The 17,157-nt window shown below is 42.3% G+C and overlaps 1 protein-coding gene across 3 annotated transcripts in view; it reads left to right on the top strand.

The window, feature by feature from the left end:
* Positions 1-17,157, top strand: part of lamb2 (laminin, beta 2 (laminin S)) — a 48,173-nt gene that overhangs the window by 19,355 nt on the left and 11,661 nt on the right. For 2 of the 3 annotated variants that reach the window (XM_030732836.1, XM_030732834.1), the window contains 18 exons: positions 1,686-1,759; positions 1,909-2,097; positions 2,701-2,764; positions 6,861-7,063; positions 7,747-7,867; positions 8,031-8,219; positions 9,035-9,214; positions 9,436-9,548; positions 11,477-11,556; positions 12,017-12,152; positions 12,247-12,405; positions 12,490-12,617; positions 12,698-12,830; positions 12,961-13,153; positions 14,074-14,217; positions 14,728-14,959; positions 15,950-16,119; positions 16,499-16,534. In XM_030732836.1, coding sequence (XP_030588696.1) covers positions 1,686-1,759; positions 1,909-2,097; positions 2,701-2,764; positions 6,861-7,063; positions 7,747-7,867; positions 8,031-8,219; positions 9,035-9,214; positions 9,436-9,548; positions 11,477-11,556; positions 12,017-12,152; positions 12,247-12,405; positions 12,490-12,617; positions 12,698-12,830; positions 12,961-13,153; positions 14,074-14,217; positions 14,728-14,959; positions 15,950-16,119; positions 16,499-16,534 — 2,544 coding nt within the window. The remainder of the gene's footprint in view (positions 1-1,685; positions 1,760-1,908; positions 2,098-2,700; positions 2,765-6,860; positions 7,064-7,746; positions 7,868-8,030; positions 8,220-9,034; positions 9,215-9,435; positions 9,549-11,476; positions 11,557-12,016; positions 12,153-12,246; positions 12,406-12,489; positions 12,618-12,697; positions 12,831-12,960; positions 13,154-14,073; positions 14,218-14,727; positions 14,960-15,949; positions 16,120-16,498; positions 16,535-17,157) is intronic. The other variant, XM_030732835.1, reaches the window with a different exon arrangement.

The following is a 17,157-nucleotide window of genomic DNA, read 5'->3' as shown; positions in this document are numbered from 1 at the left end:
TGGTAAGAAAATGGTACTGGAGAACTTTAAACACAGACACACACACACACTGTGGCCAGCATCCTCTGACCAGCTACAGCTGGGCTTAATAACAGAGTAGGAGAAGATGGAAAGCTCTGATGTAAAGATAAAAGTGAAAGTAAGTGGATGATCAGGACCGGGAGGTGCACTGCAGTAAAAACATGGAGGGGAACAAACTGATTTATTTTCAGGTGGACTGAATCTTCAGCACAATGAGCAACTGTAAAGATCTGTGCACGGCTGGCCAGTTGGACACAAGGCTCATTTTAGCTGTTTGTGAGTCATTCCACAGTAATGGAGTGGTGTTGATGACAGCACTGTGCAGCACTCAACTCAGAATAGATCAGGGAGAAACAGTAGAAGAAAAAGAGGGGCAGGAAGTACAGTGACTATTTTTACTCCTGGTAGTTGCTGCTTTTCCATCGCATCTTTGTGGCATTTGTTTGGTGAATGTGGCAGCGTTCACAGCGGGCTTGTTTGACAAGGACACAGTGGTTTGATTGTGTTCACATATTAATTGCAAAGCCTGTTTTATGGGATTGCACGCAGACATTACAAGGGCATGACAGTGAGTTACTGCGATGTTAGCAGTAAAGTGAGTAAAGTGAGCACAAATGCAGACAAAAACCAGGGCAGACTGAGCAGCACCTGTTGTTATGATTTCAGTTACTTGCTTTTAGTGCCACGTTTTAGTGCAGCAGCAAAAAAAAATCATGAGTCCTGATGACAACAGAGGGAGACAGATATTAGGGCAGGACAACAATGAGCGTGAGGAAAAACAAGGAGGGAATTTAAAACACAGAAAGCCACACAAGGTTGCAACCTTCAAAATAAAACAGGAAATAACCTGACAGGGACAAAGAAGAAGCTCACACAAAGAGTTTGATGCACATGGCAGGGAAACACGGAGAAGAAGGAAACCATTCAGAAACACAAGGACCAGGCGAAAACCAGACGAGCAACATGTACAGACGTCAATGAACGTGAGGCAGGAGCAGAGGGAATATGAAGACTGGGCTCTCACAGGAATGGACCACGCAGAGAGCAGCATGGAAGGAGCTGCAGGAGTTTCAGAGCACCTTCACAGAAATTTAGGCCACCTCTTCCACTTCCACAGCAGCATCTACACACAGATGATCCAGCAACATGGGCAGAGTCTAGTCCCCCCAAATATTTAATTACTAGATGTGTGTGTGAAGGTGCTGTGGTTTGTTTTCAAATTCCCCACTTTAAAGGTTATTGATTTGTTAACTTGTGGTGTGGGTCTTATGCACTAGTATTCAGGAATGAGAAATCCTCTTGGCTTTGTTACTGCACAAGTAACACAAAACACAGAGAACAAGAGTGAAAGTAGTCTTCAGAATAGACTGGCCCTTCAGAATATTTGCTGTTCTACAACTCAGGAAGTATGTGGGCCTTTCCCGACAAGCACTACACATTTCTCCTGCCAAGAGTGAAAGCTTTTTCCTGTCAAGGATCCATTCCTAAAGCCAAGTGTGTGGTTGCTACTTCACTTAATGCCACTAACCTCTATTCTGGGGCACCCATCTGTGAGAAACTGATTATTTATAAATTCTTCATACAAACTAGCTGACAGGCATTAGCAGTTAGAGAAAGTCAGAGATTTAATAACATGTCTTTCATTTCTCATCTCCCTTCTTCAGGAAAGTCGGATGTCTTTATCCAGCTGGATCTGGAAGCAGAGTTTCATTTTACTCACCTGATTATGACATTCAAGGTTAGAAATAAATACAAACAAATACAGATTATCATCTTGACCTTTATATATATATATATATATATATATATATATATATATATATATATATATATATATATATATATATATATGTGCATTGAATAAATTCTGACATTCCTCTTTTGCAGACTTTCCGTCCAGCAGCCATGTTGATTGAGCGTTCGGCAGATTTTGGTCGTACCTGGCAGATCTACCGCTACTTTGCCTATGACTGTGCTGCCATCTTCCCTGGAGTCTCAGAGGGTCCTTTGCGTAACATAAATGATGTCATCTGTGAGTCACGCTATTCTGACATTGAGCCATCGACAGAGGGAGAGGTGAGTGGCTGCTTACATTAACACTAATGAACACTAAACCTTCTACTTTTGTGAATCAAAAATTTATCTTGTTTAATCTAAAAAAAAAAAAAAAACTGACCTTGATCACAGATCTTTTTTTTTTCTTCTTTGTTCAGGTGTTTTTGTGGAATAATTTTCTAGTCACACATACACCACACTTACAGCCTAATAGTGTAGTGGTTTACGCATTTGTCCAGCAGGTGAAGGATCCCCAGTTTGATCGGGGATGGAGGCACTCATCCCTTTGGGATTGTGTCAGGAAGGGTGCCCTGTGTGAAAACTGCCCACTCAAGCATGTGAAGCTATTATTATTATTATTATTTTGATAGGGGCATATTCAGAACAAAGACACTCTGCTGGGCTAATCCTGTTAAGCCTGAAATTAAGTAGCAAGTCAGTTTCCAGTTTGTTCCCAACTTCCATGTTTCCATGTTTTTGAATTTCACCTGCTTGACAAAAAAAAGCACAACCAATATCTTCTGTGAACTGAATTTAACATGTATGCATATCACAAAGACTTGTGCCATCACATTTTATTACACATATCTAATGCATGTGCATAACATTTATTTCCTGGCCTAGGTCATCTACAGAGTGTTGGATCCAGCCATCAGGATTCAGGATCCCTACAGCCCGACTATACAGAGTATGTCCCACACATTATCGTTAACAACAGCCTGAAAGCATACAGCAGTCACCGAAAAGGTTAAACAAATAAAACAGCTTATTGTTTGTACTGCGTGAATATTTTGTTTTGTGGTTAAATATTAAAAGATAGCAGAGATCATTTACATGTTTACAAGTGAAAGGTCACTGGTTGATTCCAGACGGAGACACAAATCCCCTTTGGGGTTGCGTCAGGAAGGCCATCTGGCATAAAACTCTGCCAAATCAAAACATGTAGAAGTACCTGCCGTGGCAATGCTTTGGGCAAGGGAGCAGCTGAAAGGAGCTGACTGTCCTGCTGGTTGGCCACAGTTTGCTGTGTATCAGAGTCTTTCCTTTGACTTTAATAAATACCTCCAGTATCACACAGCAAGCGGGAAAAGTGAGTATGACAGGGACATTTACATGTGTGGCACAGCTGCACGCCAGAATCAGGATCTGACAGGAAGCAATGCTCTGTGTTCTCTTTGTGTGTTCTGCATAACTGACAGGTCATCTGTGACACACAGGTGTCAGGAGCTGTTCCCTGAACCAGGCTTGTGTTTCAACCAAAGAAACGTCCAAGATCTCAGCTCCTGTCATTGTCTGAGATTTTCAGCCTTGTATCAGGACATGTCCATTCTGCTTCTCTGGTCTGAATGGCCACGTTGTTTCCAGAGAGGAACATGTGTAAAACCTATTCTTCCTCTGCATTGCTTTTCAGATAAAAAGCAACAAGCCACACCAGTGTTCTACATCACTCCCACCCGCATCAGATCTGCTAATTTTTGCTCCCATCAGTGATTATTTGCCCAGCTCAGTAATATATATATATATATATATATATATATATATATATATATATATATATATATATATATATATATATATATATATATATATATATATATATTCCCTGTCCTTTTGTCATCATAACTCAACTCCAGCAGACGCAATTAGCTCTTGTTATTCAGCTGTGACACGTCTCTCTGGGGTGTGAAACATGGCCCTGCTGTGTGGAAGACACGGTGAGATGTGAAAAGCAGCTGTTTCTCTCCCACGCAGCCTCCTGTCCTATCCCTCATGTTTAGACTGGCAGGACATGAGAGCTTTTCCCAGAAACCCTAGCTTCATTTCTACTGCATCAGCAGAGGCTGTCCTGTTTAGTTGTTAAATATCTCAGTGGAACTGGCCCACGTGTAGACCACTAACCCCCTTGCAGCTGAACTATTCATATTTAATGTCTGCTGCTGGCAAGACAATTAATCAGCATCAGTTTAGTTCTTCTTTGGTTGCTGTTTAATAGTTTCTTTGTCTCTTGAGAGGGAACATTTTGCCCTGAATCTCATTGGTAGACTTTAACGCTAATAAGAGGGAGGGATTCTTAGTATCACATTACTTTGGGCCTTTGACCTCTTCTTCAAAGTCAAATAAGGTAAAACCTTCATTTACTGTCTTTGCTCTTTAAAACTCAGCTTAAAATTCTTCTGCCTTTGTTTGTATCTTCAGCATTTAGGAAATGATACTGGAATATGGGAATTCTAAATATTATAGTTTAGGTCCACATATGTCACATTTGAGCTCTGACCTCACTTTTACATTTCACATCTGCCTTTCTTTCAAGTTGACCCCAAAACGTGTTCTTTCTTTAAAGAAACTATTGTTAAGAGAAAGAGAATAAAAAATAATTATTTCTCAAAATGGGTTTCAACACAGCAAACAACAAAAGCTGCACTTTGCACTTGTTTTTACTGCACTACAAACTTCGTAATGTAGTTTAAAAAGAACCAAGATGAACAAAATAGAACAACAAGAGAATGAATATATACAAAATATCCTGCGTAAAGAGGCCACAGCCATCAGGGAATACCGTTTCGATGAAAGGGTGTAGATGGTCTACAGCAATGCTGAGGTGGGTGGTATGTGTCAAAGTAACATCCACATGAACAGCAGGAACCAAGCTCACCTTCTTCCATTGCTCTGTGGTCCAGTTCTGATGCTCACATTCCCATTGTTGGTGCATTCAATGGGTGATGGGTCAACATGGGCACCATGATTGGTCTGTGGCTATGCAGCCCCTTACACAACAAACTCAGATGCACTGTGTGTTCTGACGCCTTTCTATCAGAACCAGCATTAACTTTTTTGGTAATTTGAGCCACAGCAGCTCGTCTGTTGGATCAGACCACACGGGCCAGTCTTTGCCCCCCACATGCATCAGTGAGCCTTGGCCACCCATGGCCCTGTCACTGGTTCACCACTGTTCCTTCCTTGTACCACCTTTGATAGATACTGACCACTGCAGACAAGAACACCCCACAAGAGCTGCAGTTTTGAAGATGCTCTGACCCAGTCGTCTAGAAATCACAATTTGGTCCTTGTCAGACTCACTCAGATCCTGATGCTTCCCCATTTTTCCTGCTTCTAACACATCAGCTTTGAGGACAAAATGTTCACTTGCTCCCTGATACATCCCACCCACTAACAGGTGCCATGATGAGATAACAGTGTTATTCACTTCATCTGTTAGTGGTCATAATGGTATGTCGGTGTGTTGGTGTATATACATACATACATACGCTATGATCATTATAGTGAGAAGAAGACACTGAAGCTTTGGTTGGATTTTGTCATTTACACTAGCATGGTTTTTCATGGCTTTGATGTTCTCCAAAAGAACGAGATAAAACTTCCATAACCCGTTTTTCTAAAGGGCTCTTCAATTTTGTCAAGCATAAAATTAATTTTTGTTATCAAATAGCCCAAAATATCAGGAAAACATGCTTCTGTTAAGTAAGGTAACTCAGACTCGTTTGAACCTGCTGTGTTGATTGTGTAGTACAGATTCACTGAATTAAAGAGTGTTTTTCCTGTAATATTTGGAATCTGGTAAAGCAGCCAGCAGAATTTGTACTGTAACAAGACCAAGATCACTTTAAAAATCTGACAGAGATGCAGCCATCACTCACCGGTTTTGGATTCCACATTTTCGAGCCTCAGCATTTTTTTGGAGCCTGAAGGTGCCATATTTGGAGTGGAATGCTATTAGCTAATGCTAGCAGGTTCGGCTACCCAGCTGCATTCATAAACTTTACCGGTGCAACACACAGATGCATATAAACTGCAAGGAAGTGCCAAGAACAGACTAATAACATACTATTAGATTTCACCCATAAAAACTGAAGCATGTAAATCTTTTCCTCTACCACACTGCCATATCATTTGTCAGATAATTTCAATAAAAGATACTTCAAAAGGCATCAAGAGCACAATGGTGGCTTCATTTTTCAGCGCCTGTGGTTGCTGCTCGGTCACAGTGAAGGGAAAGGTGTGTGTCCCATGTTCTAACATGCAGTTTGCTACATGAACATGAGTTTGTGTGTGCTGACTGTCAGTGATAAACAGCTGGACTGTGACCGCAGAGAATGTAGACAGGGTGAAAAGACAGATCTCTCTGGAAAGAAGTGATCTCCCTCCCTAGCCCTTACCAAATAGTTTGAAAAGATCAACGTACAGGATGAGGGAAGAACTCTCTCAACACAACATTTCATTACTGTCCTTCATTTTTGGAGTTGGTGTCAGTTTAAAGAGGAAATTGAGGTGGATACATAGAGGGCACCTACAGGACATACACCACAAATTTGACTATATATAGGAAACAATTAAACATGTGGGATAGATGTAGTTCTCAGTGGTATCTGAAAAAATGATCCCCTTAATAAATTATATATGACTATGAAGTATTTTTACTTCAGTCTGATGTAGTATTGTAATAAGGTGGTGCCAGCAACCATGATGGTTAACTATTCCTTCCACATCCCACATCATTAACTTTAGTTAATGCGTAATGCTTTGCCACACATTCAGTTCTGTCATGCTCCACCGGCTGACTTCCTCATGCTGCAGCAGTAGTCCTCTGTACAGTTATGTTTAAAGGGGATCAACAGCTTTTCATAAACTTTTTTTAATTACTTGAGCTCCCCAACTTGTGTCATACATTAATCAGATGACTTGCAGCTGTCGTCTTACAGTAAACTTAAAAATATCTGCACCTTGTTTCTTCTCTGCTTACTCCTTCCATGTCTTCTTTCCATCAGACCAGCTAAAGATCACCAACCTGAGAGTGAATTTCACTAAACTTCACACGTTGGGAGACAACCTGCTGGACCCCAGAGCTGAAATCAAAGAGAAGTACTACTATGCCATGTATGAACTTGTCGTTCGTGGGAACTGCTTCTGTTATGGCCACGCCTCAGAGTGCGCCCCCATTGCTGGCATCAGGGATGATATAGAAGGAATGGTGAGTGATGAAGATTCAAGTACACAAAAATAAAATCAAGAACGGGACAGTGAAATCAGAAAAACCTGTGCTTTTCATGAGACAGGAGAGAGACAAATGGATCCCACAGGTTGTTTAACTTGCAAAAAATATATTTATTTGCATTTTGTTTGGTTATTGACAAAGAGAAGCCATATTTACAGGATATCGCTGCAGTCTTATAGCAATCACATTCCCCAATTGCTATACATGGTGTATAGCAATTTTACTACCATTTTTAGGATATGTCATAAATACTTTTAGAAAATGATAATAATGTAGAAACAATCATAAACGTATGCCCAAAAAGAGATTTCATTAGCTGGGTGGATAAATATAAAATTAATGCTTATAGCCCACAAAGGGGATTCATTTATTTGTCCAGCTAAAGTGGAGAAATGAAACACTTTAATGATAAATATAACAAGGTCTTACTCAACTCCCCTTCCAGTCACCAGCCACCATGTCATGAAAAATGTGCCTGATAAAGGTCTGGGACTGAAACATTGCAAATAAACATATTGTTGCTAGACCGTGTGCAGGAGTGTGTTTGCACAGAGTACAGAGCAGTGCCTTTAATTAGCACATTCCAGCCTCATATTTCTCATCGTTCCAGTGTTCCTCTTTAAGCCCCCCCCTTCCCTTCTTTTTTATCTCACGCCAAGGTTCACGGCAGGTGTGTCTGTAACCATAACACCAAGGGTTTGAACTGTGAGCAGTGCGACGACTTCTACAACGACCAGCCGTGGAGGCCAGCCGAAGGACGCAACACCAATGCCTGCAAGAGTGAGTACAGAGGAGGAAGCAAAGTATGGATGGATATCATTAATTGTATCTAGGTCTATAAAGACTTAGAATAAAGTAGCTGACACACTCGTATATCTGTTTAATACTTAGATAAAATTTAAAAAGAATGACAAATTAAAACGACATAAACCTGTTCTTTTAGAGTGTAACTGTAACAGCCACTCAACAACCTGCCACTTTGACGTGGCGGTGTATTTGGCCACGGGAAATGTCAGCGGAGGAGTGTGTGACGATTGTCAGCACAACACCATGGGACGCCACTGTGAGATATGCAAACCCTTCTACTACAAAGACCCCGTGAAGGATATGAGGGACCCAAGAGTTTGCATACGTGAGTCTGAAAAAAAAGGAATGCTTTCAAAGATGCACATTCGCTGTCTTATGCAGGATTTATGGTCCTCTTTGGGTGTCTGCTTGCGAGAGATTGTGGGAATTCAATCACACACTTGTGTGCGCTCCTCCAAGAGCCAGCACGATTGCAGTGGCACTGTGTGTAGGTACGACTAGGAAAGAGTATGCAAACTGAATTTACCACGAAGAGGAAGACGCAAGACCAAAAACATGCATTTTGGTTCTGTGCAGTTTATTTTTCACTACAAAGAGGTTCTTTGTATGTCATGACTTTTTTTCTGTGGCAGGGACTAATCTAAAGGACCAGCAACACCACAAACTCCAACCAGACTAGCCCACACTGTTTTATCTAAATATTTTTAAAAGTGTCTCCTGGTGACAGTAGACAGATACAACATGTAGACAATGCTTCTGCACAGTTAAGTTTAGCTCCTGCATACTGCTAGCACAGGACCATGCCTGGACCTTTACCTTTAACATTAGTTTAACACAAACCATGGAAATAGGGCCACACAGCTAGCCTGGATTTGAATATACCATGACTGTAATCAGCCTATCAGCTTTCAGCGGCATTTTGGAGGGGTTAAAAGTGCTCTATAGAGAGAAATAGTGCTTGTTGTTGGAGGACATCTTTGCAGTCTCATAGGCACCTCTGTGCGGACCTGTACCGAGTCATACCATAGATGTTGAGACTCCCTGGACTCACAACAGACACCACACACACTGGACTAAATGTAGATATTCATCATTTAATGCTGCGTGTTTGCAAAATGCTGCTCCGTGTTTGTCCCGCAGCTTGTGACTGTGACCCAGACGGTTCGCAGAATGGGGGGCTGTGCGACAGCCACACAGACCCGTCTCTCGGCATGGTGGGAGGTCAGTGCCGGTGCAAGACTAATGTGGAGGGCCCACGCTGTGACAAGTGTAAGACCGGCTTCTTTGGCCTGAGTGCGGACAACCCTCACGGCTGCCAGCGTGAGTATATCCCCTGTTAGAAATCAGAAAGTTCTGAGGAGTCTCTGTAGGCTTTTCCCTCAGGCTGTGCATGACCCTAAAAACCAATGATCAGGTCTCCTAACATCTGGATTTGGTGATAAAAAGAATACTTTAGTAAACTATTGAAGTTTTTGCTGCAGTAATCTATCATTTGTCTGACAATTTTGGCCTCTACCCCATGCCCCCCACCCTGCATCCAGCTTGTCAGTGTGACCACAGAGGAACGGTGTCAGGTAGCTCGCAGTGTGATCCAGTCAGCGGAGACTGTTTCTGCAAGCGTCTTGTCACTGGACGCAGCTGTGACCAATGTCTGGTAAGATGTCACAAAAACACATCATTTTAGGCTTGGCTTAAATGTCCATTTTTATTATACAGGACGTATCATGTTATCACCCGTGGCAGATGGGCGGGAGGTGTCCATTGAAGTGTCCACTCAGTAACTCGAGAACAAGAGTTTACACTTACCAAACTTCATGGGAAGATAGCTTATGACCAAAGCAAGGGTTGGATTGTATATGGGGTCACTGGGGTTAAGATCAAGGTCACTGTTACTAAAAATAGAAAAACAGTGTTCGCTCAATAACTGGGTGACAACAGAGTTAATACAGTGTGACGGGCATATTTTTGCCCCACTAGGCGGTGCTCTTGTTCATTTTCATGCACTCCGTTGTGTCTTTCCACACAAGCACCAGACATCCATGGAAGTTGTTTTCTTGGCTAAAGCTGGTCAGCTGTTCAAGGCCTTAATATTTAAACTTGGTTTAAAAGTGAAAGGCAAAATTTCATGATTACCCACTGAGCAAATTTCCAGTGAATAGAGGTCTAATGCAGTAAAGTTCTAGTAGTTGACTAAATAAGTATAAAGCCAGTCACAGTAAAATCCCAGTAAAGTAAAAGTAAAAGTGGACATCTGGATAGCACCAAACTATTGTTTAAAAAGTGTAAGCTTGTGTCTTTGTTGTATTTCATACAACATTTAAGAGACTTTTTCTTCATTGTGAAATTGTTGTGATCAGACAGCCCCAAACGTCCATTTCAGGCTGATACAGACTGATTCTGCTGGAAGAGCGATTTTTCTAAAATATTAAAAACAACTATATTTGTGCTGTTTATATACAGCATAAACATGTCTGGTGAGGTTAATTGTACCAGTCTCTGGACAGTCGTGTCATGCTGGTGTGCCAGAGTGGTGAAGTGGTAAGCAGTGTTGTAACATAGTTGTAACATAGCTTTCATTCAGGGAGCAAAGATCTTGGTTGGCGGGAAGCATTCTCAGCCATGCGGTCTTTCCTCTCAACAGCTTAGATCACCTCAGTTTCCTTCTATTAGACCACATCTGCCCCTTTTAAGGCTTGATACAATTTATTTACAGCATCAAATTAAGTTTTCCATTATGCTAAATTAGTGCAGCTGTGCTGCCTCTATTTTTTTTTAACCCATGATCCTCTCTCCCTCTCTGCCCAGAAGCACAAGCTGTTAGGCGGTGATCAGCTTCCTGTTATAATTCAACCTCTTGTCAAAAAACCTGCTCAGCCAGGAATAGTGTAGGCAGGAATGTGTGCTCCTGCCTGGTTCATGTGTCTAAATTTAGACCAGGGATTTGTGGCTTGTCCGGTTGGTGTGGGTTACAGCAGGCCTAAAATGGTCAGGTCTGGACCCGGTCCGAAAGTAGATCCTGTTGTCTTACAAGGTCAGTGAAGCCTGGATTTAGGAGCAATAATGTTCAGTGGAAAACTCTTTCTAAGTGCCTCGCTGTCACTGCTGCGAAATTTTATTAATATATAAGATATATTACCAGGGTGAGTGCATATTCATTTGTATCCTTTGGTGTCACTGCAGAGGAATGGATGGTAAGGCTGGAACTGAAGTACACCATAAAAAACCTTCTTATGTAACACTAATGGAGAAACCACAAAGCATCAGTCCAGCAGCCACAACGTAAAGATAAAAAGGGAAATCGAGGACTGCAAAAACATCCTCACTGTCAAGTCTGCTCTTTCTGAAAGAGAAAACTATATCACAAAGTGAACTTGATTCATCGGGGCAGTAATGATGCCCTAAAGCTTGTTTTATAGGACTGGAGAGCTGGATACAGTAGTTTGTATTGCTCACACCCTCATACTGCAGTCACAGTGCAGCAGAAGTTCTCTTCCAATCATTGAATAACTGCTTTTTCGTGTGGTTGCTCCGTACTCTTCTGTATCAATCATCCCGCCCTCTGTCTGTCTTATGTGTTTCCAGCCAGAACACTGGGCACTGAGCCACGACCTGAATGGCTGCAGGGGCTGCGATTGTGACATCGGAGGAGCTCTGGACAACCAGTGAGTGCTGCTCTAGCGTGAGGGAGGAGTCATATATCAAGTCTGTTTCACACTGCTTCCACAGCTTAAGGGTCCTTTTAACAACATTGATTAATTTTTCAAACTAAGGGCACTGAACACTTCTCCTACTTTGCAACTCTATTAGATACATTTCCAAGATCAGCTCTAGTTCACACATTCGTCTTAGCCAAAGCGTAGCCACATCTGCAAGTTCAGCGTAATGAATTGTAATAAATCTTGTCACCGCTTAACTTTTCATCCAACTCATTGGGACAAAATTAATAAATAACATAATAAATAATAAATAAACATCCCCATCACCCTCAGCTGTAGTTTTGTGTTTAGTATAATGAATAATTGTTAGCATACAGCCATGTTAAACTCAGACTTATCAACTTTCATAATTTAGGAAAACATGAATTGTGGCAGTGAAATAACAAAATGTATGTATTATTCATAGCTGCTCCATGGAGAGCGGTCAGTGCCGCTGCCGCAGTCACATGACAGGACGCCAGTGTACACAGGTGGAGTCTGGCTATTTCTTTATGGCTCTGGATCACCTCCTTTATGAAGCTGAGACTTCCAGAATGGGACGGGTGAGGCCACCTGCATTCATCACACGTTTTGTAGTCAGTCTCTTTTATTGTGTAGAAATCTCTGCAAGCATATCTTGTATGTTTATGTTCTCAGGGCTGTACGATGGAGATCAGGGAGCATCAGCCTGGCCGACCTGCCATGTGGACAGGTCTTGGGTTTGCCCGGGTACCTGAAAGTGGGACACTGGAGTTCCTTATCAGTGACATTCCCTACTCCATGGAATACGATTTGCTCATTCGCTATGAGGCGCAGGTCTGTGTGACTGCTCATGAATCATATCATGTATCATTAGAAAATGAAAGGAATCAGCAGCTACATACTGCTGTTTCTATGCAGATGCCCCAGGACTGGGAGGAGGTGTGGGTAACAGTGATCCGTCCGGGGCCGATTCCTACCAGCAGCCCCTGTGGAAACACCATCCCCGATGATGACAGACTTACTGTGTCTCTACCTGCTGCAGCACGGTCTGTGATTCACACAGTCACACACAGATGCATGTCAGTGCTGATTTACAGTAACTGAGTGCTGACTGTGTTCTCCTCAGGTTTATGGTGCCTCCTCAGCCTGTGTGTCTGGAGAGAGGTGAGACTTACACCCTCCGCTTCGAGTTCAGACGCTACCAGGATCCCAACAGTATCCTCAACGGAGCGGCCAACGCTGTGCTCCTTGTGGACTCTGTGAGACACATTTCTTATTTCAGTTTTCTAAAATAAGAGTCTGACTCATGAGTAAATTGTAGTTTTCCTGCCACAAGCTAACATCTCCCTGCTCCCTTCTCCTTTTTTTAAATAAATCCTTCTTCTTCAGATCGCATTGATGCCACGCCACTCGTCCATGGAGATGTTCAACGCGGGGGATCCAGCCTCCAACATCAGGAGGCAGACGTATGAGCGGTATCGCTGCCACGATGGGGCAAAGAGCGTGACGCGCCCACTGATGAGTGACACCTGTGCCAAGCTGATCAGCAGCATGTCAGCTATCATAAATGATGGAGCTCTGCGTGAGTTAAAAACACCTCTCCTTTGCTTTTATGATGCCGTGATGTTTACAGTCCTGGAGGCTGCATCATCTTTAACACTTTATGCTATTAATCACTTTTTGTTCTTGTTTTTTGTTGTTTTTACTATTTTATTATCATTTCATTGTTTACATGGTTATATTTTGCTTTTCTCCTTTATATGAGCATAAAGTTTGTATTGCAAGATAGATACAGTAGATCATTGCTCAATGATTTAGCACCAGTCACAAGTAATTCACTGCCTTTCTGACGTGTTTGGCGAGAATGGCAGTGAACAGTAATCCCGCCTGTGTTATCTGTTAGCAGGTTTGCTGTATAAATTCATTTTAATAGGCTCTTATTCGGTTGGGATTCTGACATTTCTCAGCTGCATCTGTGACTTCAGTATGACTTCAGTGTGTGAGTCTCTCTGTTCGCTGGAATTATGCAGCATCTTCTGGAGGAAAGAGGTTAGAGGGATACCAGGTAGTGTCAGCTTTGACGGTCTGGTCATTCACCATCACCTGTGATACCCGATGCTGCGCAGCGCCACACCGTGAATGCAGCACTGAGTGCGTGAAGGCTGAAATAACATGACTGAAAAGTAGCATTTAGTGGGAGTGAGTGCAAAGCTAAGCAGCCTCCACACTTTAAAACATTACACCTCAAACAAAACCAGGTGCGACCACGGAAGACCAAAGAAAGCTGAAGTGTTCATATGGATATGAACCAATTATAACACAAGAAAACCTGACAAGAAGTTCATTTTTATGGTGTGCTCCAGACAGGGGAAAAACGTGAATTAAAAAGTAATGGAGCCGTCATGTAGATATTTTCAGACATTAGAGCCTTCTTCTTCTTCTGTCATTGTGATCTTTGTTTATTGTACATTGATTTGATGCCTGTACTTCTCTGTCCTCTAGCTTGTACCTGTGACCCTCAGGGGTCAATGAGCTCCCTCTGTGATGTCCGGGGAGGCCAGTGTCGCTGCAGACCCAATGTGATTGGTCGACGCTGTGACCAGTGTGCTCCAGGAACTTATGGCTTTGGACCCTCAGGCTGCATTGGTGAGAAACACAAATACAGCTCAGGGCTTTCTCGTTTTCCCTGAAGAGCCAGTCCATATTTTTCCAGCTCTACTAATGTTTAAACAGTTCCGTGGAAGGTTTAGACATTAGTAGAGATGGAAAGTTAAACATTAGTAGGGATGGAAAAACAAAGTTTTATGAGATATCCTGATATTTTACAAACTAAAGTGTCACTCAGATCAAGAACTACTAAAGCGCTCTTTAGTGGATCTTTTTGTTAATACACACCAGCAACATTACAAGTGTTGCATGGTGAACTTGAATTATATACTTGTACATTTACACTCCTCTTAGTTGTGTGCAGTGCTTCTGGCGCCATCTACTGTTCAGCTGTGCATCTTCTGCAAATCCAAATGAAATTTGTTATTCCTTATACCTTCTTTTCTTTCTACATTTGACTCTTTCTCCTCTCCTTTTCCCATCATGCCTGTCTACAACCCTCTCATCCTCTCAATTTCCCCTTGTAATGTCTGTCTTCTCTCTGTCAAGCCTGCGGTTGCAGCTTGGAAGGCTCCGTGACTCGACTTTGTGACAAGTTTACTGGTCAGTGCCAGTGCCGCCCAGGAGCATTTGGTCAGCGCTGCGATGGATGTCAGTCAGGTCACTGGGGCTTCCCCAGCTGCCGACCCTGCCAGTGTAATGGGCATGCAGACCAGTGTGACCAGAGGACCGGCGCCTGCGTCAACTGCAGGGACAATACTGGAGGAGACAAGTGTGAGAGGTGACGCTCTGAATCTAGTGGATGGGATGCTGTCAGATCTTTTTTTCTTCCAAAGTCTTTGGAAAAAAAGAAAATAGTTTGATGCATGTCTAACTGACATACATCAAACTATTTACGTTTTTTTCTAAAGAAGGCCTTTTTGCTTGTCTGTAAAACAGAGGGTTAGAGTTAAGGGTCTGAGTCTTAGACCTCATAGGCTGAGGTTTATATATAACATTTGATTTCCTCCTATTTTATCCTAAATAAATAAATAAGATATACAGATTACATTTAACTGTGTTCATACAAAAAGCAAGAAAATACAGAAAGAAACACTATAAACAGCACCGGACATGGTGGTGCACTGGTTAGCACTGGTGTCTCACAGCAAGAAAGTCCTGGGTTCACATCCACCAGCCTTTCTGTGTGGAGTTTGCATGCTCTCCCTGTGTCTGCGTGGGTACTCCAGTTTCCTCACACAGTCCAAATACTGTGGGCGGAACCATGTTAGGCGGACTGGTGATTCTAAATTGGCTGTAGGTGTGAATGTGAGCGTGGTTGTCTGGTTAGTAATGTTTCCAAGCTTTTAGAGAATTTAAATAGCTCTTATTGTAGCTGGCATGCAGATACTGGCCAGTCATGTCAATCAGTTCGAAACATTCCTAGAAAAATGAAGTATTTGCTTTTCCAGTGCTTTTGAGCAACACCTCCTCATCAACACAACCAGAGATGACTATACAAGGAAATCTGTGCTGAGCTAATATCAGCTTTGCAAAAAAAAAAAAAAAAATTGCAGACAGTGAGCATTTGGAGCTTTTAGCTCACAGGGATTATTTGTACATATGCTAATTTCATCCTTAAAAATGTATCCACATTTAAAAATGCATTGCTGTAACAGTACATATATGGCAGAAAATAAGGAGAAGCACATCAGGTTGCCTTTTTTGTTTGAAAATTGGAGTCCATCCATGTGCTGTTCACCTGAGTCACCTGCGTTTGTCTGTTCTGTAGGTGTGCCAATGGTTTTTATGGTAACCCAGTTTTGGGCGTAGCATCCGGTGGTCAGTGTCGTCCGTGTCCCTGCCCAGATGGCCCCAACAGTGGACGTCACTTTGCTGCATCTTGTTACCAGGACACTCGTAACAGACAAATTATCTGCAACTGCAACCAAGGATACACAGGTAAACCTGAGACAGCGTACGCTTATATTCTCTCTGTATTTTTACTTCAGTTTTACTCTTTGTCCTCAGTAAGTGATCCTGACTGATGTGAGTAGATGTGTGAATTGGCTTCAGTTACACACAGAAGCTGAATTACTGTGTAATTAATGTGTTTGTGACATATCTCAGTGGGTCACTTTAAGATGACTTTTTTAGAGTAGAAGAATATCTTACGTTATAAATAACCTCAGTGATTGAGATGAATCTCAGAACAATGCTTACAGTCTACAAGCTACAGTGATAACACAGGTTAAGACGAGGTAAGGATGATTATTTGTCAGCCACTTCTGGTGAATGGTAACCTTTATCATTTCCTCCCTCCCCTGTATTACTGGCACAGGGATTGTTAAACGCTCCGGGGTGAACATTTTTAAGCGTGAGTAATGATGGTTGACCCCACTCCCTTCACCTCCTCCCTATCCACCAACCCTCACCTTACACTCCACCAGCCCTACCCATGCATGGCTTCAGCACCCCATCCATCAGCGGTGCTGTGCCACAGTGCACTCCTGTGTGAGTCCTGGCTCAAAGAATGTCAGCCCCTTTCCGATTCTTTTCTCTGATTGTCTGTGAATTTGAAGCAGATCTGTGAAAATGCTCCTGATACAAGGGCCTGGCCCAGACCCAGTGCTTTTGAGCAAAATATACCTTTCAAACTACAAAGGGAGGGTAATGTGGGTGGAGGCTAAGTGTGAGTCTGGGTCTGTTTCTGGCTTTTGTGTTTGGAGCAGTTGTTCATCTGTATCTGTGTCTGTGAATGAATGATGCTGAGAAGTGTTGAGCAGTCATTTCCTTCAAAGGAAAAAAAAAATTGTGGTGGTAATAACTGTGGTAATATAGATGTATATTAAAGATAATCATGCTGATTTTTTAATTTTTTTATCAGCCTGTTTTTTTAGATAAAGCACAGTGCAGCACTGCAGACCCTAAACAAGCAGGTTACATCTTTTAAGCCACAGCTCCCACTTTCTGCTCCATGCTGCTTTTTCTTTCCTTTGC

Source organism: Archocentrus centrarchus, chromosome 7 (genome assembly GCF_007364275.1).
Source record: "Archocentrus centrarchus isolate MPI-CPG fArcCen1 chromosome 7, fArcCen1, whole genome shotgun sequence".
NCBI classification, from domain to species: domain Eukaryota; kingdom Metazoa; phylum Chordata; class Actinopteri; order Cichliformes; family Cichlidae; genus Archocentrus; species Archocentrus centrarchus.
The sequence above is the reverse complement of the archived record's forward strand: the minus strand, read 5'-3'. Positions and strand labels throughout refer to the sequence as shown.